Raw genomic sequence first — 26050 nt, 5'->3', positions numbered from 1 at the left:
CTGGACTAAGGCCTCTTCATTTGTACGCCATCTCGGTCTATTGCTGGTTAGCTGCATCCAGTTCTTCCCTACTGCCTTTACAATATCATCTCCCCATCGAGCTGGTGGTCGGCCAATGCTTCTGTGTCCAGTGCGCGGTTGCCAATCCAGAATCACTCGGCTCCACCGCCCGTCCTCCCTTCGACATATGTGACCCGCCCAGTTCCATTTCAGGGCCGCTGCTCTTTGAACGATGTCAGTGATTTTTAACTATATTATAAATAAAATATTCATCACTCATCTTAGTACCCATAACACAAGCTACACTTTCTTTGGGGCTAGATAGGCGACGTGTGTATTGTCGTAGCTGATTTATTTATTTATTTAATATAATAGTACTGTCGGATTGTTGTATTGAAATAGCTGCCTCGTTGATCTATTTCAACTACAGATCACTAAATCCTAAGTTCCATACGTGATGTTATAAAGCCTCCTCCTCGATAAATGGGCTATCCTACACTGATTTTTTTAATCGGACCAGTAGCTCCTGTGATTATCGCGTTCAAGTAAACAAACAAACTAAATCTTCAGCTCAGTGGCGTGCACTTCATACATGCACAAAAGCACCGCCTACCCTAAAATTTATTTACAACTCTTATAAGTGGAGGATTTTTGCCGTTTTATGCAATTTTCCTGCTGTATGCATACCCTGGTAAGAAACCCAGTGCACGCCACTACTTCAGCTTTATATATTAGTATGAGATTACCTTAATGATAAAAATACATGAACATTGCTCTAACCAGGTAGTTTTATATTCTATTTAGATGACAATATGAGATGGTTATGACAAAAAGAATATCCGGCTAAGTTTATTGTTGGGTTTCTTAGACCAGGGTGCGCCTGGAACCCTAGTAGCTTTAGTTTTAAGTTTACGAATGTAGTAATCGCCATCATACCATGTACAATTTTTTTTGTAACGTAAGTCAAAGTCAATTAGTCAAGTAGGCCTATAGGTGGCCCTTTTGATGCACCACAAGAGAATAAAGTGAGTGAGATGATGGGAATAAACATATTCGTAAACTTAAAACTAAAGCTACAAGGGTTACAAACGCGTCCTGGTCTAAGAAGAAGCCCTCAAATAACTTAGCCGCGTGTTTTTTTGTTATCACCATATCACTGTCATTTAGTATTTTTAGAAGAGCAACCTGATTAGAGCAAATAAGTACACCTAAGCATTAAACGTATACATCAAACGTGCCTTCTATGGGGCTTTTTGGATAAAGATATTATTGACTTTGACTTTTACATAATGCACGTAAAGCCTTATTTCCAGGTGGAGTCCTGCAGTCGATTCATGTCGCTCACCTCACGTTTGAAATGCCAAGCTGCTTGCGAAGAAGAAGTGCAGGAGAGAGGCCTCGAAGATGGGTTACCCGCCAACAGAGTCAACTTCCACAACACATTCTGCATGCTCATCAATATGGGGAATATTGAAAAGGGCTGCAAACGGACTGTGAGTACATTACCTATTATAATATTAGGGATTAAATGTATGAAAAAGAAGCTTTGGTATGTTCAAATTCGAAAATGTTATATTCATGTAGAAGGTCTACGTCACAGGCACTTATGAAGCGTCCATACATTTGACGTGTTACACTAATGTTAGGTTTTTTTTTTATTATTATGTTAATAGCGAGCAAACGAGCAAGTGGGTCACCTGATGTTAAGGGATCACCGCCGCCCATAAACATTTGCAGCACCAGAGGAGCCACCGATGCGTTGCCGGCTTTTAAGGAATTTGTCTATTCGCCCCTTGATTAACCCTAGATTGTAAAAAGACACGTTGATTGTAGGTGATGGTGATAAATGCATTCGTTAACTTAAAACTAAAGCTAGGAGGGTTCCAAACGCGCCCTGGTCGAAGAGCCCACTACAAATTTAGCCAGGTTTTATTTTTGTTATCACCATCTCACAGTCTAGTTATAGTTAGAGCAATTCATACCCAAGCTTTTTTATCATAATGTAATCCTTAATATTATAATAGGATTTTTCTTTAAGCTTACATTTTTTATTAACTTTGAACTTATTGATTCTCAAGGATTTCATCGGGTAATTTGTTATAAAATGATATGAATTGCTCTAAGTTCATAGCATCAAACTATGTATCTATGCAAATTTTCCCCAAGAACAATTCAGATGTCAAGCCACCAAAGGCTATATTCTCCGACCACTCAGGCATTTTATTGTTTCATTCTTGGAACAAATAGTATAAGAACTTAATAACATCATGATAAGTGCACTGGTTAAGCCCAAAATAGGTAATAAACAAATAGACACTCTTATCCATTTACATTATTAGTTTAGACATAGATGGAGAGTTTGGACACAACTGGAAAATGTTTGTGTGATGAACATGATTGTTTTTCAGTGTCTGGGTGTTTATCTGTATATATTTATATATAATAAGTATTTATGTATATTATATTCTTAACCTATCCGCAGCAACAGACGGGTTAATAGATTTTGTTTTTTTTTTGTTTGAAAGGTCTTAGTGTTCGAAGTTATGTTTGATGAATATCGGTCCAAGATGGCCGCCGCCACAAAATGGCGGAATACAAATATTTTACAACTCCCTCAATATGGATGTAAATCCAATGTAAGAGCTTGACAAGTAGAATAATGTACTCATTGTGTTTGTATTGAAAGAAAATGAGGAATATAAACTAACGAAATGTAAACTAAAAGCTTTAAAATATTTTATTTGTCTAATCATTGCCCAATCTAACTAGACCTTACAACATTAGTATCGCGTTCACCAATTTCGGAAACTAGTCCTTAATGTTAGAAACTACAGGGCCGAGAGTTTTCTGGTTTTTTTTTTTTAATTTTTTTTCATCTTTTGTAATTTTTTTTTGTTTCAAAGCCAGTTTTTTGTTTGAACAGATAAGTCGCGAGGAGCAGGTTTGGCAGAACGAACTCAAAGACTTGATATGGTTGGAGCTGAAAGCAAAGTTGGCCAGCCGAACTCTAAGTCAACAAGATGAGTTTCTATGTTCTCAGCGGAGTATGATACCAACTATAGTATTGAGGATCCATGAATACAAGTAAGTGCTTTTGTAGGGTTCATTATTGTTACTAAATTTAAAAAAATAAGCCCCTAACATCATTAACATTTATTCCGTTACCGGCCCACTGCAGGGAATAGGTTTCCTCCCACAATCAGGAGGGTTTATGCCGTAGTCCACCACGCTGGCCCAGTTCGGATTGGTGGACTTACCCCACGCCTTGAGAACATTATAGAGAACTCTTAGGGATTCTGGTTTCCTCACGATGTTGTCCTGCATCGTTAAAGCCTTAAACCCTTTAAAGCTTAAGAAAAGTGCAAAACTCATGCCCGTTTTCACTGACGAGGGACACAGCAATGCCTAAGTATAAGAATCTAATCAAATAAGATACCTAGGCATTCGTTTACCTTTCACCAATCGATTTTCACTAGACGACTCATATAACCTAACTTGTCTATGGTTCGTACCACAAGGTGTAGTATTTTGTGTTTGTATTGTAATATGTTTTATTTCTCGTATGGATATAATGTTTAAAAAAAAAAGTATTTTTATTAATTATTTTTATTCATATGTCAAGTGTCAGTGTACGACACCACCAAATTTTACGATCCGCCGAATCAGGTCGTTATCACATAATAGTTATAGTGAAACTATTTTATACTCTAGGAATCAACGTAATCATTAGGCATCCGACTAAAGCAATTCCTAGTTCATCAGTAGTTTGCTAAACTTAGTTGTGCCCTAGGTTCGAGAATCCAGATCCCTGTAGAAACCGAACGCGGTTACTGGCTCCCATTGAGGGATCACATGAAGATCTCTCCAATATGCCAGAAGAAAATGCACCAGAACAAAAAAGCCAAGGTAACGTACTATATATGTTCGTTTAAGTTAAAAAAAAAACGCTGATTCCACTACAAGTTAGCCCATGACTTATACTACCTTTATGTCCAAAAAAATGCACACTTCCTAGAGTTTGAGTATTTTAAATTAATAAATAGGCGTAGTCGGTGGCCACCCATAAATCAAAGCAAAAGCGAGGGAAGTAAGCGAACCTGCAAATTATTGTAGATTTTAGGTCGCCATGCATTTTTATACCATGTAAAGTATTCATAAAATCATTAAAAACTTTTTGAAGTTATATCTACTTCTTTTGGCGCGTTAGGGAAAAATGATGAGAGTAAATTTTTACGATGCGCGCGCACAGCGGTACAAAAAACCGACACCCTGAAGTTAGTCTCAGTCTCAGTCAAATTTTAATGTTGGGTGAAACTTGGTTGTCCGATTATGAGATAACTAGATAATACTACTTAACATACGGTATTATATTTTGGGGTAATTCGGTAAATATACAATTTACATTTATCTTACAAAAAAAATGTCTAAGAATTACATACAACTTACGATACGATGAATGGGTACGAAATGTTTTTATAAATAAAAATATAAAGAGTACGAAATATAAATATAATATATGTGTTCCTCAAAATAAATGTTAAGTGTTTGCGAAAAGTACTTCTGCTTGTGGTATAAAATTTTTTAACCATTTACCACTCTTGGTAAAAAAATTAGACGGAAATATAATGATTTAAAATGGGTTAAGAATTTGGTTAATAATTAAGGCGTAATATTAACGAATATTTTTGTGACATTTCTTAGTTAGTGTCTAAAGTTTAAAATTTTAAGTGTTATAGTAATTTGTTATATAAACTCTAAATATGTAAGTAAATTGCACGCCACAAAGTGGCAAACTGTTGGAACTATTCCCACTTACAACACAAAAAAAAATGTACACAGTTAAAGCAATAAAATTTATTCTTTTCTATTCTATTCTTATTATATTCTATTCCATTGCTTTATAAAGCAAAAAGGTATTTAATACATTGAATGTTTAATCATCTAAACTTTCAATGTATTAAATACCTTGTTACGGTAGAGAGTAGTATAACTAGGAGAAGTACTAACTAAGAAGTATAACTTCTAACGCGTGTACATAAGTACACGCACGTTATTTTCGGGCTTATAATAACTTTGATTCGATTGGTCTTTTTCATGCAGATTTCCTCTTTGGTTGCGTGTCGTTTGACTGCGAGCGTTGCACCACCGCGGTGGGTATCGCCATGAAGCAAGTTGCAGAACTTCTGGACGCGTACGAAGCTGTGATAGCTCTGTACCCATCGAGCATTGCGGCCGCTGAGGAACATCCCGCGCTCTTCTCAGACAAGACCATGAATAGGTTGAGAGTAAGTAGAGGTCATCGTCATATCGACCCATTAACTTCGGTAATTAACTTCGAGGTGGTCAGACGCAAAGATCGTGGGATATGGAATTCTCTACCAAACAACTATGTCCAGCAGTGGACGTCCATTGGTTGTGTGATGATGACGAAATAAATATATTTTATTTACGCCTGTTTACACCTTTTTTTTTACCCACACTCACACACTCACACACACACACACACACACACACACACACACACACACACACACTCACACACACACACACACACACACACAATACATACACACACACCCCCCCAGAAACCCTGTAATAGGAATAGGGCGTGGAGTTGCTTTTCCTTGCGAAACTTTAATCGCTATGATATATTGGCAGGCGATGTGTCTGTGGTACAACACGGCGCTACACATGCGGCTGAAGGTACTGTCCGTGCGTCGCATGCTGCGGACTGTACGGGACAAGAGTCGACGCGGTTTTGAACACGGCGCCTCCACGGAACCCAGCAGCAGGTCAGTTGAACTACGGAAGGGTCGGACTGGCTCCGAAGGTACAAAAGCTTAACACACATTTTATATCCGATGTTCGAGCTAGCATACTGTAGCCTTAGTGCAAGATTTGCTTCATCGCCAATCTTTGAGTCATTTTCGCATATAAATTTCAATACCGTCAAAGTAAAATTGGCCTTATTTTATTAGATTTAGAGTCGCAAATCTTGGTTTGGGGCTATACGTCTGGCCTAAAATTTCTTGTTATCGCCAAGGGGTTTTATCGCGATAAGAGAGGGATGACATGGGATTTAGAGTTAATCCCGATCCAGTAAATGCAAAAAGGAAAACATGTAAGACATTAAGAGTAGATTTTATTTTCGCTCGAACTCAAGAAGACATCAAGGGGTTTATCGCGATAAATTAAATTCCATATTCAATGTTAGGAAAGGAACTTCTTTAAGAGTGATGACATGGGATTTGGAGTTTATCGAAATCTAGAAAATGCACATTAAGACATAAAGAGAAGTTTTTTTACCCACGTAATTGCCTTACGTCTACAGAAAATCAACAGAAAATTTGTGTCAACAGGAAATCTTCGGTCACCCAAAAGCCATGCCAAGTTCGTTTCAACGTGAGCACCAACACAAATGATTCCAACAACAGCGACTCCAGTGGCCAGTCTGACAGGAAATCCGATATCTCTGATGATCAGGGTAAAGAATCTGACGTGCAGATTAATGAGGGTGTCCAAGCAGAAGCTCATAAAGATGCCACCGAAGATAAGGCTAGCAGCAGTGAAGAGAAAATAGGAGTCGATGTTATAGATAGTGGATATGAAAAAATTGGTAATTTTTTTGATATTTTCGATAATTTTTTTTGATTTTGTGAACGAAACAGGAGTGTTTTTGATTTAGCATTTTAGAAATACCGACAACCTACCAATTTATGAAACCAAAGAAATCATCATCATAATAAAAAAAAAAACTCCAATATTTTAATGCTCTACTCTACCGATATATGATTGAGAAAGAAGATTCTTCGCAAACGAAAATAACCTTATTATAAAAGTGCCAAAAAAGTTCCTTCGTTGAAGCAATAATTGCGATGATCCAAATCCTTCTAAGTAGTTCGAACTGTAACGATCTGAGATCCATAGCTAAGTATTAGTTTTATCTAGAGCAGCAATTGGAGGGATTAGTTAGACTAGAAAGACTCACGGACGTTGACGGTTCAAAAATGTCGGAAAATTAAGCGTTGATAGATCGTCCACTAGGAATAGATTAATCTTTATATGTCATTTAAATATCAATTACAAAGTCACAGTGTATTGCCATTAGCTGGCGTGCAAACATTGCAAAGAATTGATTTCGTAAAATCGACAGACGACAAATGACGTCAATTTTGGAAATCCCTAAACTTTAACTTGCTGTAGAAGTTCATCGCTTAGTATTGGATAGAAGCAGGCGTTACTTAACAATTATTCATTGTAAAGTCAACATTTCCTGATGGATGCTCGCTGTTTCGAAGCGAAAGTACATTGCCGACGATCTGTTAGGTGTGGAGAACATGGACTGAAGAAATGTTTTGAACAAATTAAGCTTAATTTTCATATTAATGGTTGATGTGATGATACATCAGTTAATGCTAGGACTGGTTATTAACTTCAATTGTTATTAATTTTTAGAGTACGCTGGCGATATGACGCCGGAGATAGTCGTATCGGAGACGTACAGCACGACCGACACCAACGTATCAAGCGAAAGCGGTTATATTTCCGGGGAACATGGCAACGAACGAGATACGCACGATGTGTACGATATAGGTCAGCTGAGGGATGTAGCACAGCTTAGATTGCTTGGCCGAACTGAAGTGTCTGCTTACCGGTAAGTGTTATCTGTATAACGAGGCATTTTTTGTTTGTACTTTGACCTAGGTCTAAAACGAGCTTCGGTACGAACGAACCGGTGTTTATTAACTATATTTACTCAATATCAATGTTATTCTTATGTATAACCTATATTATTGTAAAGTTTTATAAAAATCCGTTCAGAAGTTTTTGCGAGAAAGCATTTATTAGTAGAATCAACGGTTACCATCAGTTTAGTTTCATTTGAACAATGCGGAAACGGTAACGCTCTTTTCTTGCCCGTGTGTACGGAGTCAAAATAACTTAGAACGCAGTATTGTAAGACATCTGCCGTACTCAGTGGCGTGTACTTCACACATGCACAAAAGCACTAAAATTACCCTAAAATTGATACAGGACTCTTGTAGGACGAGGATTTTTGCTATTTATCCAATTTGCCCACTGGCCGTACTAGGAGTGGGAGGAACGCCAGAAGTGGTGAATCCCACTTCTGATTGCATAATTCTTTGCATAGTGACTACCACTACGAGATGTTGAAGACGCAGGGCGTCCGACGCTGTATGATGTTCATGAATAAAATGTGCAACAAGCTTCTCAACAAGGTTTACCTTACGCTGCTAGAACCTCAGGTATTTCCCTTTACTTTAGCGTCTAATTTATTTATATAAGTAGCTAACTAGTGCTAACATTCTTCGTCTAACTCTACTTTAAATTCATCGGTTGCTTAGATAGGGCGGGAAGGAAGGACAAACGAACAAACGCATTTCACATTAATAATGCATTTATCTAAGTATGCATTCTACCTGCGGTTACTCAGTGACTTGTGTGATATTTTCTAGCTATTCGATCGGCTGAATTCTATCTTGTTGCAATGCTAGTGATCAATATATTCACTAGATAGCGCTCTTTGTATTTGATATAAATCGTAGCTGACTTTCACGCGATCGATAGGTGGAAAATTTCACACCAGGACCGATGATCTATTAACTTATTATGAAACAACTTTCGACGGCCGATTGGCGAAGTGGGCAGCGACTCTGTTTTCTGAGTCGGCCGTGGGTTCGATCCCCACAACTGTTTCTTTTCAGTGTTTTATCTGTAGATGGCGGTGTGTGTATTGTGTTAGTATGAAAAAAAAAAATTGTAACATCTCCTGAAGAAACGTGCGTAGAGGGTACATTGTGGAGTATACGGATTGAAGAAATTATAAATCACACCACACAGACTCACTAGCTTTCCGCGGAATAAGGCAAATTAAGCTGAATTTTTGTAATATATCATGGAATTCCGCAAAGAAACGCGTGCTTCCATCCAATATCTGTCAACGTATGTTTGAAAGTTGGTAAAAGCTTAAATAAATAAATAAATAAATATAGTACGACAATACACACATCGCCATCTAGCCCCAAAAGTAAGCGTAGCTTGTGTTATGGGTACTAAGATGATGAATATGGTAAAAGCTTAAATTAATTAATAAAAGCATATAGCTAATCTTATATTTTATTACATTTTAGCCGGAAGGTGCTGATGAAGAGGCGCAAGACGGTTTAGACGATACCAAAGATACAGAACAGAAGACTGACAATAATATCACGAAAAATACTTATGAATTTCGCAGGTAAGATATTTACTTTGGCCCTTATTACGAAAAAGTTGCATAAATAGCTATTTTGGACGTTAAACACGAATGCGGATTTTTCACTTGTAACAGTAGAGCTTATTGTGATATAACTTATTTCTGACGCCAAACAGCATTGCTGTGTTCAAGGCGTGATTCTCATTGGTTGACGGACCAATTTCAAATGGTTGTTTTTTATGATTTATTTATTACGAAGCCAAAGTGTATACAATCTATCTTAATATATGGACACATTTAACAATTGTTTTATAATGCTGTACACCCCACTTAAAGGCTAACTCAGCATGCAGAACACAAACGACACTCTTTCTTTATCACCAAATTTTGTGATATTTAGCCGCTGAACAAAAGAAAATTAAAATGAATGAAAAGAAAAAGAAAATAAACCCTAAAATAGGTACAAACATAACCAAGAAAAAAAAATGACTATCATGCCGTACTTTTATTTATTTATTTATTTGTTTTTTTTTATTCCTTTTTTATTTTTAAAACAAACTTGACACTTAGAAGTAACGATAAGATTGTTTTCATTATTAACTTGTCTTAAGTTATAAGAAATTAGAGCTCTTTCACAAAAAAACTGTACTACTACTTATTACATTTATGATATTTCTACAAAATCGGAAGACAAGGCTTCGGTAGACAATGGGGCAATGGAGAATTTAATGTTTTTTTTATTTGTCTTTCAGATATGGTTGCTGGTGTGAGGAAACATTATCAATGCAGCTACCTTCGTACCGGAGCCACTTCCTGCTGTTGACCAGTATTTGTATGGAAGCCGTCCATGACTATCTCTCTCTGAGGATGGAAGGCCGGCCAGAGCAGCTTTCCTGTCTCACTATCAAACAGGTTATTTTAAATCTCCGACGCAGAAACGGGGTGTTATAATATGAATTATGAAAATTAAGCTTAATTTGCTATACTCCGCGAACAGCAGCAGAATCTGTATGGTGTAATTTATAATTACTTCAATCCGTACTCCACACCAAACAGATCCTCGGCAATGTACCTACCCTCTACGCACGTTTCGCTCCGAAACCGGAGCTTCCTCAGGAGATGTTGTCTTTACAATGAATAATTGTAAGATATAAGTTTCCCATGCCCGTGTCCGTGTGTGTGTTTATCTGTGGCATCGGATGAACGGATGAACCGATTTTGATTTTTCTTGGCCATATTTCATGAAAATCGGTCCAAGATGGCCGCCGCCACATAATGGCAGATTACATATTTTTATTTGATCTACATAGCCTTTCCGTACTCTGTTGCGTTCTTTTTCATCCATGGTCGCCGCCCTACCTCAAGGAAGCTTTAAATTCCTAGGTCCTTGTACATTCCTGAACCCTCAGCGTTCGTTGACTGAAAATAAACTTAGCATGTATAAAGCAAATTTATTATGGAATTCCGCAAAGTAATCCAATGCCATGCAATATTTAATGAAGAGCATCTGTTACCACCGTCTTTTAACTCGCTCAATATGGGTATCAAATAAAAAGTCTTGACTAGTAGAATAATGTACACTATATAGAAAGGGAACGAGGAATAACTAACGTAAGCAAAACTAAAAATTGTGTTATTGTGATGGGGTTTTTCTTTTTCAGCTAATACACGAACTCAAGGAGGGGTTGGACATAGCGGCTGAGATGCGAGCGTCGTTCGCTCGCAACGTGGAGGCAGCGTTGCGAGGCTCGCGTGCGGTACCGCAGACCCGTCGAGACCTACTGGACATTCTCCACACTTTTGACGCCACTGTGGAAACTGCTCTACAAGTGAGTAAACTGAGCAGGTTGTCGCAGTACATTTTATCTAGTTACTAAGAAAAAAAAACTTGTGTGTACACGCGTTAGAAGCTATCTTTCTTTGGCGTAACAAGATAAAAATGTTTTCCAAAATTGTATCTAACGCCTCTTACGTTTGTAGAGGAAACGACACTAACAATAAAAAAAAGGTATTGTTTGTATTATTGAAAGTCAACAGTCAAACCTTTTTTAGAAAAACTAAAACGTCGACTATAGCTAACTTCTTGGTGTCAGTTTTTTGTGACGGTGTGCGCGCGCATCGTAAAAATTTACTCTCGACATTTTTCCCTAACGCGCCAAAAGATGTATAACTTCAAAAACAAATTATCTTATCTTCATCTCCTCTTCATTTTAACAACCCATTACCAGTCCACGACACGTGTCTCCTCTCATACAGTGGAGAGTTTGGGCTGTGGTGCACCACGCTGGCCCAGTGCGGATTGGTGGACACCACACACTTTTGAGAATATTTTATTTTTTATTTCTTTATTATTGTAAGAGCACTAACAACATGCATATTGCACGTTTTTAATATAACACACACACACACACACACACACAAAAACATGGAATGATATGCACGTCAATTTCAATTGCACATAGCATTGACAAAGCGTCATGTAAACTTAATTTTACAAAAAATTCAAATGTTTAATAACCGTCCGCGTGGTATGTACGACGGTAAGCTAAATATTAAAAGCTCTTTTGTCAACTGTTTTACTACCTTTATTAATATTTATTTTTATTTCTTTAAACATTTGTTATTTGTTTACATCACATTATCATGAAAATATATCAAAGCAACAAAAAATGTTTTATTGTTACTCATTTTATCACGAAACAGTACCTTACATAATCTTTGGTTATGAAATGCTTAATGTATGCATCTCTTTTTAGCACACAACATTTCATGTTTGCGGAAAGAGTGCGATTGCGTCGTAGTTAAACTGTGAATAATGGTTGTAGCGTTCTCCACATTACCAAACTAGATGGCGCCACAAGGATACTGCATCGCGCTAACGTGTTCACAAAAAATCAATGACGTATACAAACTTCCAAAGATAAATTGTTGGTACTTGGACCTCGGACCCCGTTACTATTGTTACTATTGTTACGGTCGAGCGCATCACCATAGCACCCGTATAATTGATAAATAATGAATTATATCACGTGTTTTATGAATTATGCAGTTGTAAATTACGGCCTTAACCCCTTCTCATTGTGGGAGGAGACCTGTGCCCTCAGTAGTGGGCCAGTAATGGATTGATATGATGAAAAACTTTTTATCAATTACATTTTAATTTGAATATTATTGATATTTAATTATTTAATACAACAGTTACGATGACGTGTAACGTATTAATAGGTATTGAATTCAACCACTCGTTTAGTTTTTTATTTATTTAGTTTATTTATATCCTTTTTAACATACTTATCTTACCGAGTGTTTACTTGTAAAGACACCGGTTCCGCTTGATTGTCTTGCTACAGCATAGGTCTCCCCCAGGTTCTTCCATGCTTCGCGATCATGGGTTTTCCGTAAACCCTTCTTTTTTCTTCTCATTAAATGACCAACCCACTTCCATTTAAGTATTTTAATGTTGTATGTTACGTCTGTTATATTTGTTTTACCTCTTATATGTTTTAGTTTTATTTTATCCTGTCTTTTTAACCCTCGTTTAGTTGCTGCTACCTAATTCGAGTGTTTCACCTACTTCACAATAGATGGCGCTAGATAATAATGTATGAATGAATGAATGAATAAATACACTTTTATTGTATACCACAGAGAAAATTTACAGAGATACCAATACAAGAGCACAATAAGGTAGAACGTACAATTTGGCGGCCTTATCGCTAAATACCATATTTTTACCATATATCACATTTGTACCATATTTTTAGTATGGAAGAGCGTGTTTCTATATAATTGAAGTCGTTGACTGAATACTTTCCAGCAATACCTGTCGTACCTGCGTACTATGTCGGAAACCGAAACTCAGAGTCGGGCCGCATTGGCAGCCGAGTGGGCCTTTACTGCCAAACTAGCTGCTCGGACGCCTCAGGCTGCCGTGCTAGCTCCTCCGGCGTTTGCGTAAGTTTTTTTTTTTAATTCAAATAAATTGATAAACGACTAAGACACAGGGAGGTATCTTTGCATCGTTCGAGTCCATGTAGAACTGGAGTGTACCAATAATGCAGTTGGACGGGTGGAAAGCATTGTTCCGTGAATTGTTGAGATACTCTGAGAATATTGAATGCCCTTCACTTCAATTTGCGCAGAGTATCACTATAGTACACTATAACTATATCAAACACATATTTCATTCATTTGTCTTATAGTTATCCAGAATTATAAAGTTTTAAGTTCTAGTTAAGGCCCTGCCGTACTTACAAGATGTTATATTGTCTTTGACGGCTGATTGGCCGTGGGGAGCGACCCTGCTTACTGAGTCCAAGAACGCGGGTTCGATTCTCACAACTGTGGCCCCAATAAGCGTGAACATTATTTTTTTCAGTGTGGGTATTTATATGTGTATTTTAAGTATTTATGCATAGTTTTCATAAAAATATTCATCAGTTATAACACAAGCTACGATTACTTTGAGGCTAGAGTGGCGATGTGTGTATTGTCGTAGTATATTTATTATATAAAAATATATATATTATTATTATGTTTTACAGCGACATGGCCTGCAATCAACTTAACCGAGTATTAACAAGGTTTGAGGACAAGTTCAAACAAGTCATGGAGCTCGAGAAAAGTGAGCACACCGATCCGGATGATCAAAGGTAACAAAACATAACAAATAGGCTTTAAAAAACTTCGAATGTTATGTTTTTTTTTATTCCTCTACAAGTTAGCCCTTGACTGCAATCTCACCTGGTTGTAAATGATCACTAAAACACTAAATCGCTTAGGGGCACGTCTTTGTCGGTAGGGTGGTCTACTAGCCACGGCCGAAGCCTTCCACCAGACCATACCAGAGGTATTTCGGAAATAATAAATTCCCAAATCTCGCTCCAACTTGAAACCGCAGCGCTCATAGCTGTGCTAAGGATCTGGCCAAAAAAAAGATCTCTCTAACGCCAAAATACACTTCTAAACTTTTTATCACCTACCTATCATAGACCGATCACAGCATTGTTGCAATGCTGTGTTCCGGTCTGAAGGGAGTGGTTGCCGGTGTTATTACAAACACATAAGCTTTAACACCTACGTACTCGATGGGCACAGGGCGGCATGTTGCAGGACGTGCTCCTTGCATACCCTGTGAAGTGTCGCTCTGTTTAGTCAATGGTTTCCACTTATTCCACTTGTATGCGGCTACGGCAATATATTCGTTTGTAGTTTTATAATCTTATACTAATATATAAAGCTGAAGAGTTTGTTTGTTTGTACGCGATGATCTCAGTAACTACTGGTCTGATTTAAAAAATTGTTTTTCGTGTTGGATAGCCCATTTATCGAGGCAGGCTAGAGGCTTTATATCATCATGCTAAGAGCAATAGGAGCATAGCTCCAATGAATAATGTTTCAAAATCGGGGGTTTTTTTCCAACGTTGACAACGATTCACAAAGTTGTTCCGCTTTTAAAGTTCTAAAAAAATGTCTGCGACAGCATATGCTTATCTTTTTAGGTTGACTTATAAGCGGACTAAGTCTCGAGCGACCGCTAGTAATGTTATAACTTATAAGTACAAAATTAATATTGGAAACCATTAGGTTTAAGTATTATAAATCGTATCATGTATTAATCAAGTATAGTATGTACGTTTCCACAAAATAAATAAACAATAAAATATTTAATTTCTGGCATTGAAGAATAGTACAGACCTGGATATATAATGCTTTGTAAAAAACCCAGATTCTCAGACATTTTGTTGGTTTCGGATCATCTAGGCCCGAAGCCATGTTATTTGCACTTTTCTTAAATATGGCGACATGGTTAGACCTTGATGTTTTTTTCTTTAATCAGCCTTTTTTCTGCTGTTACCGCGTTCCGACAAAAAACTCCTCAGCTTTGAAATATCGAAAATATAATAGAGACAAAACAAAAAGCCAACTTTATGCCGCTAACCTCACTAGCGCCATCTACCTAAAGATTTCCAGATTACTTTTATGTACTACGAGGTTAAAGTAATGCCCAGCAGATGTCGCTCTGCTTTGCGTGTCATATTTTGTGTCGCGCTAGGGAAATTCTCGCTCAGGGAATGACTACCGCGGCGTGGCGCCCATCGATTATCGCTTCTCGGCCTTTTGGCTAAGATCAAAGTGTAGTATCTGTTCTTTTCAGCTTAATATCTGAAAGTTCCCACAATGTGGGACCAGTATATTAAACTGATTTTTGTAAACCGACGGGATGTTCGGGGCTCGCTCCACTCCCGTCACGGGTCGGCCCGGCATTGCAGTGCCGCCGGGATCGGCCCACATATATATACCATTGTTATTATAGAAAAACCGTCTTAGCGTGGGCGAGCACTGGCCTTCGAAGGGTAGAAGTTCCCTTCAATGGCCAGTGCCCACTAAAACTATGGTCGGTCGTGCTAGACTAGCACTGACGTAAAAAAATTCTTTTTACGTCAGTGCTAGTCTAACACTGAACGTACGTACGTTATATTGTGTACGCACTAGCGCACAATATAACGCTAGTGCTGCGTACGATCAGTGGTAAACAATTAAACTTTTGATAACTTCATAAGTGCTACATATTATTTAATCGAATGTGCCGAAGTTGTAGCACATAGTCTTTTAGCCCAATTTATACGCATAAATATTAAAAGTTGGTATAACATTTAGTTTCCACACTAACATGGGAACTTGGTTCATTTAGTTCAAAAGTTGTTTTTTTTTTTAAAAAAAAAGCTCCTAGTAGATTCCTTGGCTGCAATCTCACCTGGTGGTAAGCGCTTAATTAAACCCACACCCCTAATCGGATACTACGCGACATCGTACCGAAACGCTAAGTCGCTTAGCGGCACGTCTTGGTCGCAGTGGCGTGCATAGTGGGTATGCAGATGATATAAAATGAAGAAAACCTCCAGTACGTGTTATAAATACTTTAGGTTAGGCTTTTTATACCTTGAAACAGTGGGCATAAAATAATAAGCAAAACTTGATAATCACACTATCATATATTGTATTGTAAACAGTTTGGCAGAGTATCGGCTCACAATGTTCACCTTAGTCTAAAAAGCCCCAAAATGTGCTCGCAGAGCATTTTATTGCTTGACCCCTTCTACCGAAGACGATCAGTAGCTGGAGTGGTGATTTGGCAAGGATTGGCTGGCTTAGCTTGGCTGAGATGATGTCATGTAACAAACTATTACAATGCCTACCTATTAAGTCTGCCTATTAAGTTTTTCATAAACCGTACTGTAGATTTTCTCCATTTTATATCATCTGCATACCCGGTGCATACCATCTATGCACGCCAATGCTTTGTCAGGAGGGTGGTTGACCGGGAAAAATTTAGAAATTATAAATTCCCGAATTGCCGCCGCCGCGAATTGAACCCGAGACTTCCAGCTTAAAGCCGCTTACCGCTGCACTAGGGAGGCACTTATATAAACGCATTTATATTTGTATGTATTTATATTTGTAGGTATTTATATTTGTCGCAGCCGGAAATGAGTACGGACACTAAAATGAAACGCAAACGCGCCAGCTAGCGCCTAGCATGCATTAACAGTTTTGGCGCGCTTGGACAGAGTCGTGACGGGGTCTACTGACTAGATTGGGATTATTAATTAGTTGAGACGCAAGGCAGAAAGACGTCGTCACGGAACTGTCCTACGTTTCTCTTAGTGGTTATTATTTTAAAAGTTTGCTATTACGATATTAGTTAAATTCAGTGTAAGAAGTTAAATTCAGTGTTCGAACAAAGCGAGTCAAATTTAAAGGTGTTCTTATTGCACGATACCTGAAAATTGCCCACACGATGTCGGACGGATCAAGTTAAAATCCGCCCGATCCTACATATTTATATTTGTAGGTATTTATATAAACGCATTTATATTTGTAGGTATTTGGTATACACGATATGCCGCGAGGCGCAGTGCGTGTACGCCAGCGAGCGGGAAGCGGCCTTGCAAGCGGCGCAGTGGGCCCGCGCGCTCGCATCGCGCCTCGCACAACGACACCGAGCGCATTCCGGAAGGATATTTGTAAGTAACTCTGTAGCCCTAGTACAAGATTTGGACATCGGAGTAAAATGCATCTTATTTGCATACTATTAAAGCTAATGCATAAGACATTTATTCCTCAAAAAGCACAAAATAGTTCACTTCAATTCATTTAGTTCAAGTAGGCCTAATATAAGCACTTTTGAAACGTCAAGTCTGTCTGTTTGTAGTGACTCTACCACCGGTTCGGAAGGCAGATTCTACCGAGAAGAAGCCGGCAAGAAACTCAGCAGTTGCTCTTTTCCAACATCAAAAATTTACAATTTAACATTCATTTGTCTATCTTGTGAGAGATGAAAGCGGAGCCGGGTGCTTCCAAGCAACCTTGTCATTAAGAAATTCATCAATTGTATAGTAACCTCGCTGTAATAAATGTGTTTTAACACATTCTTTAAATTTATGCATTGGTAGGTCCAAAATTACCTTTGCAGATGTCACTAATTTATGACCATTTCTTGTAAGTCGACTGTTTATATCCACTTTTTGTTTATAAAAATGCATCTTGAATACAATAATATTTTAAAATTAGTAAATACAAACTCTCAAAGTGATTTTGAGGCCAACAATTGTGACTTGGCTCAGATTAATTAGGAAGTAATGCTCAATTTGGTCGAGTCCGTAGATGCTGCAGTAGATATATTCTACGGTTTACTGATGCCAATTATCTATTTGCATACACAACTATAGGATAGTTATTAGTTTAACTTTTCGACATCGGTTTCGACATTGGTTTTCGCGCCGCTTAATTGTAGGTCTTAAAGAAAAAGCGAAGTATCACTCTAAATACAAAAAATATAAAAACAATAGAGATAAATTTTCATTTGAAATAATTAGAGACCGTTGTGATTTATTCATCAAACAATGTTATACAAAGTTTAAAAAATCTGTTGCAAATCATTTACGTAGTAATCCCTACTTCCCTATCCCTATCCCTACTAATATTATAAATGTCAAGTAAGTTTGTTTGTTACGCTTTCACGCAAAAACAAATTAACCGATCCTCATGAAACTTTGTACACATATTCTTGGAAGTGTTAGAAGTAATATAGGATACTTTTTATCCCGACATTAAGCTCGGTTCCGTTGGGAGAGGGGATGAAGTGTTTGACGATTTTACACCATAAATCCGACAAATTATAACCGATTTAAATAATTATTTTTGTACTATAGAGGTTATAATATGTATTTCATTTTGCCCAAACTTTGTGTAGATCTGATGAATGTGACAGGACAGTTGTTGTTGCGGACAAGCAGCAAACCCCTCATTTAAGGCTTAGCGATACTGAATACTTTAAATTTTTTTAGAACTAAAACTAAATTGAATGCCACATTAAAAAACAAAATCAAACGCAGACGAAGTCCCGGGCAACAGCTAGACCAAAATAATTCTGGCGATTTTGTAATCATCATAAGACCAATTCTACTCCAATTCCAAGTAAAATGTTCTTTAAAAATGAATCTGCTAAAGTCTGGCCGCCTTTGATTAAGTGTTTTTTAAATATGTGATTTATTTTCTCAATATTTTCAATCAGTTTATGAGCAACGTACTCTTACTTCCCAAAACTCTCTTATGTACGATTGCAACCTATCGTCAGAGAAAAAATTTCAATGTCTCATGATAGAGTGAACATAGTTGAGGTTTATAAATATTTGCTCACTATCGAAGTTAATAAGGGCAGTGGTCCCGATTTGGTATCCCTTAACTTTCATATTTAACCTGTCATTAAGATCTGGTGTATTTTCGACTAAATGGAAAACTGCTCATGTCACTCCAATACTCAACTCGCGCGATTGAAAACGTTGTGAACGAGGTGAAGTTGATAAATTTATTTGTTCGTTTAGCAATTCGAACCTCAAAAAAATAACAAACAAACAACAACATTCTTTTGTTTAGGTTGCTCCGGTTTCGGAGCGAAACGTTCGTAAAGGGTACATTGCCGAGGATCTGTTTGGTGTGGAGTATACGGATTGAAGTAATTATAAATTACACCATACAGATTCTCCTGCTGTTCGCGGAGTTTAGCAAATTAAGCTTAATTTTCATAATTCTGTGTTTCTGTAAATGTTTTTTGTCTTTACAGAATAGTCTAATAGCCATCAGGGATTGTCTAGTGCGTCACACGGCATACATTATGGAACGAAGCCAGACAGAGGCGCTATCGTCACACGAACTACCGAAGGACATACGCGATAGTATGGTGGCGCGAGTCAGGGAGCTTTTACTGCAAGTTTACAAATTGGGCTTTGAGGTTAGTTGTGGATATTGTAAAAGGTTTTAACAGTTATTTAGTTTTTCCATTTCTAGTACAATTTAGATCTTAAAATATTGTGAAGATTGACTTTACTTATTCGTAATGTTAGAATATTATTGACGGCCGATTGGCGCAGTTTGCAGCAACCGTGCTTTCTGCGCCCTGGGCCGTGGGTTCGATTCCCACAACTGGAAAATGTTTGTGTGATGAGCATGAATGTTTGTCAGTGTCTGGGTGTTTATATTTATATTCTAAGTATTTAAGTATATTATTCATAAAAATATTTATCAGTCGTCTTAGTACCCATAACACAAGCTACACTTACCCTGAGGCTAGATGGCGGTGCGTGTATTGTCGTAGTATATTTATTTATTACTATCGTACCCAGCCCGCTTCGCCGGGCTAGATTTTGCTTTATTTTATTTAAACAATAAACTTACATCATTAAATTTCTTAATTTAAGTCTCATAATATATTAAATCATTTTTTTCTCTCCGTATATCTCTTCTATTCTCTTCTCGAGCGGGTGAAGATCATTATCTACACCCATGTACACCCAACAATAAAATATTGTCATAGTAAACAAAAGTTGTATTTGACAGTTTGACAGTTCAAAAATAGGAGTGCTCCGATCGTCACCAAACTTTACAGGATTACTCTGACCTGTCCGGAGATTCCCTAAAAGTTTCATTGAAATCGGTCCAGCCGTTTCGGAGCCTATACGGAACATACCCACAGACTTTCTCTTTTATATATATAGATTATAATAAATTTATGAAGTTATATACATTAGCATGATATAATTTATTGTTTAATAATTACTATGTGACGAATAATATTAATATTTATGAATAATTGACTAATGATCTAATGGAGTACCGTATATTTCTTTATGGAAAGTACTGGTCATCAACCTATTACTGGCCCACTACAGGTCACGGGTCTCCTCTCAGAATGAGAAGGTTTTATTCCGTAGTCTACCACGCTGGCCAAGTGCGGATTGGTAGACTTCACACAACCTTGAGAACGTTATAGAGAACTCTCAGACATGCAGGTTTCCTCACGATGTTTACCTTCACCGTTTAAAACAAGTGAAGTATTTAAATTGCTTCAATTAAAAGAAATTACTGGTAGATAGTTTTTATTAGTCTCTCAGGAATATATTAATTTCGCGCTGTAGTGGGCAACGTGATAGATCTTTGGTAGGCCTCACTCACAGTTTTCTGAGTAATGTGCGTTTGAAACAATTTAATATCTCCTGCTACAAAACATAGCGAGGAAAGTGGCATGACAGAGTATTCGCAAGTATTTGAGAGATTTCTCATGGGTCTCATAGGCGTTGTAACCAACGTGGTCGACTACGGCCTTAGACTTCTCATTGACTTCTCAAAGACCCCGTACCCTGTAGTGGGTGGGTGATAAAGGGTTGATATTAATGATTATGATGTATTCTCGCTTTGTTTTTGTTACGGGAAAAGAAAACGTAGAACATTGTTACTTCATTAGCTCTGCTCGCGAATTCGCCCTACTGTGTACTGTCAGTGGCGTGCACTTCATACATGCGCAAAAGCACTGCCTACCCTAAAATTGATGTGTAACTCGTGTAAGAGGAGAATTATTGCCGTTTTAAGCAATTACCTTCTTAAAAGAAATCTTAAATGATTAATTTATCGAATAACTCACACAGCTAATCTAATCAAACGAATTAAATTTATTTATATAATTTAAACTATTTGCGATAATAATAAAAATTTCAGCGCAAGCTACAAACAAATTTGCATGTCACATTCACCGCACGCATGCGTACTAACCGCCGCACGCCCGCACGTATGTTCGCAGCTGCACACAGAGTTGTACAAATTCGCACAGGCGCCGTTCAAACTGCGAGAGAAGGAGGTCAGGCGCATGCGCCCTTCCTCCCTCCAGCCCTCCCGCCCTCAAACCCCCAAACTGCGGCGAAAGAGGCCCGAGACTATGCTCGTACACGAGACTTCGTCCACAGCCAATCCGATGGTAGGATGACGATGGACCAAATGCTTTGTTGTGTCAAATGCTTTGTTACTCGTTGACCAAATTCCTTTTTGGTCGAGTGTTTGCTTTGTGCTTGTGGTGATTTTGTCTGTACATCATGTTTTGGAGTTGTTTTTTGTGTCTAGCCTAGCCTTAATTATTAACTCTGATAAGTTTTTGGGGTTTCATACCTCGAATAACTTACTATTTAGTACTAGTTGTGTGCGCCCGCATTCCTCGTCCGTGTTTATTACGTTTTTTTTATAAATCCATTGGGAACCGTTTGTTTGCCTGGAATAAAAAGTAGCATATGTTACTCTACCTATAAACTAACTATAAATATTCATCAGCTACAGTACCCATATCAGAAGCTATGCTACTTTGATGGGGATGTTTATTGTCGTAGTTTATTTATTTATATTTATATTTAACTCTACGCTTATAATCAAGGTCATAGGTTGCTTAGTTAGGGCGTGACTGAAGGACAAAGAAACAAACAAATTCTCGTATTCATAAAATTCGTAAGGATTATTGATCGATAAATCATATTCCCTAGATTGTTAAAACGTACTCCTAAAAGTTAAAAATAAATAGAAACTTCTTCATCCAAATAATAAATTACTAGTATTTGCGATTATGACTAGCGCCCGACGGCAATCACATCTGATGGTAAATGTTAATGAGTCCTAAGATAGACGCTTGCCTAGAATATACGGGGAAAGACGGCATTCGGTTAAAGCAATATTTAAAAAAAAAATCGATGTTGGTTTAAGTGTTTGCTCTTCAACATTTCAAATTGCAGTATTGTGTCGTAAATGGATTCTATATACATTTTTATAAAACTGTAAGTCATATTTTTCTTCGGATAATCATGCAATTGTTTACGAACCGTTCGCTTTGATTTCATTAAGTCTTGCGTACAAGATAATTGTTGTTAAATATGTGTGGGTTTCCTGCGGGCTTATATCTTGTCTTTGTTGGTCCAAATTGACCCGACACTAACTCGAAGATTGTACGTCTGCCAAGCGTCGATTGCGGACACAATAATGTCAGAACAAAATGTACCCACTATACGTCGTTTTGAATTTGAATATCCATTTATATTTCATAAAGTTTCCGCTAGGTCTGACTGAAGACGTTTGCAGAAACTCGAGCATTATTTGAGCAAGAAACTGTTGTCACGCTCTTACATTTGAAAGGTGCTCTCAGTTAAAGTGTGACAAAAATAGTTATCCAAACTATGCCGACGTTAATCAATGTTTATTTGTAAATCCCTAAGACCATTAAGTTGAGGTATTAGGAACTTATCCGAAGAATGAGCTGCAATTATTGTATCTTCGAATAACTCAATTTTGGTACGTTTTTTATTTTTGAAGTTCCCAAAATATAGACAATTGTTACAGATCCATAAAGAACTGCACAGATTCGTCAACGACTCGCCGCAATGCAGACCGTTCCCTCCACGGAATGTGGGAGGGTCTCCGCGGAAGTTACGTCTTCTGCGTTCTGAGAGCATTGGGGAAGAAGGTGAAGCTAGTGTGATCGATGATAACACTTTTGTTAGTCCGGTAAGATTGTTGATTATTTGTTCCCTTCATGATCACAGCGCATCTCTCATTGATCATCATTTCATTCGTCGGTAATTTATCGCATGCGAAATTATGGTGAGTGGAATCAGTGGGCCTATCTAAAAGTGCTTTAATATTGCGGAAAGATCGCTCAACTCCCTGCGTTCACGACCTCGTAAGGAAAAATCGGGTAATTGTTCCCTTACGACGTGGTGAATCCGGGGAAGTGAGCGGGGAAGCTACAGGAGCGTTGCATTTCAGGAGATGTACAGTTTATTTTAGTGTGTTTATATTTGTAACAGATTTATGGCGTCTTTACTATTCAATTGGGGATTTTTTATGTATATAAAAACAATGTTTGAAATCCGCTTCCGCGGTTTCCGCTTTTCATCCATATGACTTAAAACTGATTGCGCTGTTCAATTTTATCCATCAAAAACATACAACGTTCGTTTATCCATCATAAAATGCAAGTCTCGCAACCCAGTGCTTGCATATCCAGTTGTAAAATCAATATACTTATTATATTACCGCGTATGGACTTAATTTAACAAACTAATTTTCACCGTTATTTCGGGTCAGATAAAGTTGTTTAGCCGACTTAACATAGCCGAGTTAGATAAAAATATACGTTCATAGGACCATATCTATGCTTGTACGTCTATGTTGAGTTCTCATGTCAAACCAAGTAATTTATTTACCTTACTATCTACCGAAGCACCTGTTTAATAATTTTGCTTTTGAATAAAATCTTGTTTGTCATTAGATCTTACAACTATTCGTGTTGCGAGACTTTCAGTTTTTGTTGAGGTCTTACTTTATTTTGTAGGTATAAAATGAAGTAAGATCCCATCCTCCTCCATTTTTTTTCTGATTAACATTTCTTGTATGTCAGTCAAACCCCATTACGCTACGTACATTATTACAAAATTCATGGAGACATCATCTGTGGCTAACTTATCTACCTAAAGCAGTTCTAAAAATTATTCGTCATATCATCTTATCATTTATCATATTGCATTTGTAGAGACGTGAATTTACCAACCGTAAAAAAAATATCTAAATTTCCGTTCAGAAAACAAGACAAACACTAACACAATTCAAAATTTGACGTATGAGTGTCTGTAACCAAAGTTACGAGTGGCCGAAAGTGTCCGTTTAGTTCTGTAAATGTAGCGTTTAATCCACTTAAGATTTTCTGATTTAGGTTTTTTTTTGTATTTGTCTACAGTCTCTAAACGACATTGAATCCCTCCTCACCGGAGCCAAATTAGCTCAAGCAAATCGAGGGGAAATAGACGAGCCAACGCAGCAAGAAGCGGAATGGGCTAAAAGAGTAGCGCGAGCGGTTATTGAGTTCGCGCGTTGCTGGATGCATTTCGTTGTGGAGCGTTGTGATCGGGGACGTGGACTGAGGCCTAGGTAAGTGATATTCAATAATCTTCGTAGGTATCTTGAGCGTGCTTGCTTATAAGGACCATTTTTCTTTACCAGATGGGCGAGTCAAGGACTAGAGTTTTTAATGCTGGCCTGCGATCCGTGCAACACCAAACATTTGAGCGAAGAAGAGTTCGAAGTAAGTTTTCAATTTAGTGTCTTATTCCTTCTAACTAATTCACTTATTATCCAAAACCCTGAAAGTCTTCTCACTTGTTATTTTGTATAGGAATGTTTAACTATGTTTCGAGGGATAGATATATTGTTTCATCAGACGTCAGAAAATCGAACCCATCTAACTGAACTATAATGAATGCAACAAAAATTGCATATAGGCATGCGCAAAATAAAGCGCGTGCTTTAATAAACTAAACAGTTTATTTACTATACGAGTCACTATACGAGTGATTCAGTTTGGTAATATCATATGACGTCGAGACTATAAAAGAAAAAATATAATATTTTTCCAGGATTTAAAGCAGTTGATGGATGGATGCATATCGCACGTGATTGGTTCCCGGACACCTACCCCCACTACAGTAACACCTACGCCACCGCATCGCCGGCCTAGAATACATGTATGTTTCCTGTATAAATATATTGTATATGTATTTCCAACGTAAATTGATAAATAATAACCATTATTAGGAAATAGTTATTCAGTCTTTTAATACCGCCTTTATATAGTTTGTCGCGTCAGTAAAAAAAACTACAGCCAACTGCGACTGCGAGAGTTCGATTCATGTATGCCCGTTAAGTAATCAGCTTGGACATTCGAACAGTGCGTGTTGCGAGTGATGACCAATGGCTCCGAAACATGGTCGCTAACTATGGACCTGATAAGAAGGCTCGAGAGTATCTCTTCGTGATCAAATCAGAAATGCGGCGATCCGTAGAAGAACCAGAGTTACCGACATAGCACAACAAGTCGCGAAGCTGAAGTGGCAATGGGCGGGGCACATAGCTCAGAGAACGGATGGACGTTGGGCTCCCAAGGGGCTGGAATGGAAGCCCAGCACTGGTAAGCGCAGCGTTGGTCGACACCCGACGAGCTGGACGGACGACATCAAGCGCGTCGCAGGGAGCCGCGAAATTTGAATCTCACTACAAAATGCCTTTGTCCAGCAGTGGACGTCTATTAATTGATATGATGATGATGAATCAGCTTTGATCACTAGAAAGTTTACTTTACAACCTTTTTCTAAACAGAGTCCGCTTTCGAGCACGAGCAACGCTAGCAGCAAAGAAAGTGCCTACCCACCTACTCCGCCCAGTGAGCATGATGGGCCTCTGAGCTTGCATAAGTTTGAAGATACATGTGAGTATAAAACTTACGTAAACTTCTGAAATCTTCATATGTGTACTAAGTACTCAGTGAATTAATTCAGACAAATTTCCCAAGAGGTGAGAAAGAGCGATAGGAGAACAGAAACCCTCCTAGTCAGACTCTTTTTTGCTTGCGTACTGTTACACTCTATGAGTATACAAACAAGTTGCCTCACTAAACACGCATTACACATAATA

At 37.9% G+C, this 26050-nt stretch overlaps 1 protein-coding gene and 1 non-coding gene across 5 annotated transcripts in view; both read left to right on the top strand.

Annotated features, from left to right (window-relative positions):
• LOC120626839 (mitogen-activated protein kinase kinase kinase 4) overlaps positions 1-26050 on the top strand; it is a 53919-nt gene that overhangs the window by 19970 nt on the left and 7899 nt on the right. For 2 of the 4 annotated variants that reach the window (XM_039894610.1, XM_039894608.1), the window contains exons 5-25: positions 1302-1493; positions 2924-3084; positions 3791-3906; positions 5101-5285; positions 5659-5792; positions 6360-6616; positions 7456-7654; positions 8153-8267; positions 9153-9256; positions 9967-10126; positions 10876-11043; positions 13032-13168; positions 13759-13866; positions 17100-17241; positions 19341-19508; positions 21351-21524; positions 22925-23089; positions 24321-24511; positions 24584-24665; positions 24997-25104; positions 25736-25844. In XM_039894610.1, the coding sequence (XP_039750544.1) occupies positions 1302-1493; positions 2924-3084; positions 3791-3906; positions 5101-5285; positions 5659-5792; positions 6360-6616; positions 7456-7654; positions 8153-8267; positions 9153-9256; positions 9967-10126; positions 10876-11043; positions 13032-13168; positions 13759-13866; positions 17100-17241; positions 19341-19508; positions 21351-21524; positions 22925-23089; positions 24321-24511; positions 24584-24665; positions 24997-25104; positions 25736-25844 (3175 nt within the window). The remainder of the gene's footprint in view (positions 1-1301; positions 1494-2923; positions 3085-3790; positions 3907-5100; positions 5286-5658; positions 5793-6359; positions 6617-7455; positions 7655-8152; positions 8268-9152; positions 9257-9966; positions 10127-10875; positions 11044-13031; positions 13169-13758; positions 13867-17099; positions 17242-19340; positions 19509-21350; positions 21525-22924; positions 23090-24320; positions 24512-24583; positions 24666-24996; positions 25105-25735; positions 25845-26050) is intronic. The other 2 variants (XM_039894609.1, XM_039894611.1) reach the window with 2 other exon arrangements.
• On the top strand, positions 15319-15511 carry LOC120627170. The gene has a single exon (XR_005658894.1). It is a non-coding gene; the product is annotated as a U2 spliceosomal RNA (small nuclear RNA).

The sequence above is a fragment of the Pararge aegeria genome, chromosome 10 (assembly GCF_905163445.1).
Source record: "Pararge aegeria chromosome 10, ilParAegt1.1, whole genome shotgun sequence".
NCBI classification, from domain to species: Eukaryota; Metazoa; Arthropoda; class Insecta; order Lepidoptera; family Nymphalidae; genus Pararge; species Pararge aegeria.
Note: the sequence above shows the minus strand (reverse complement) of the source record. Positions and strands in the feature narration are given on the sequence as shown.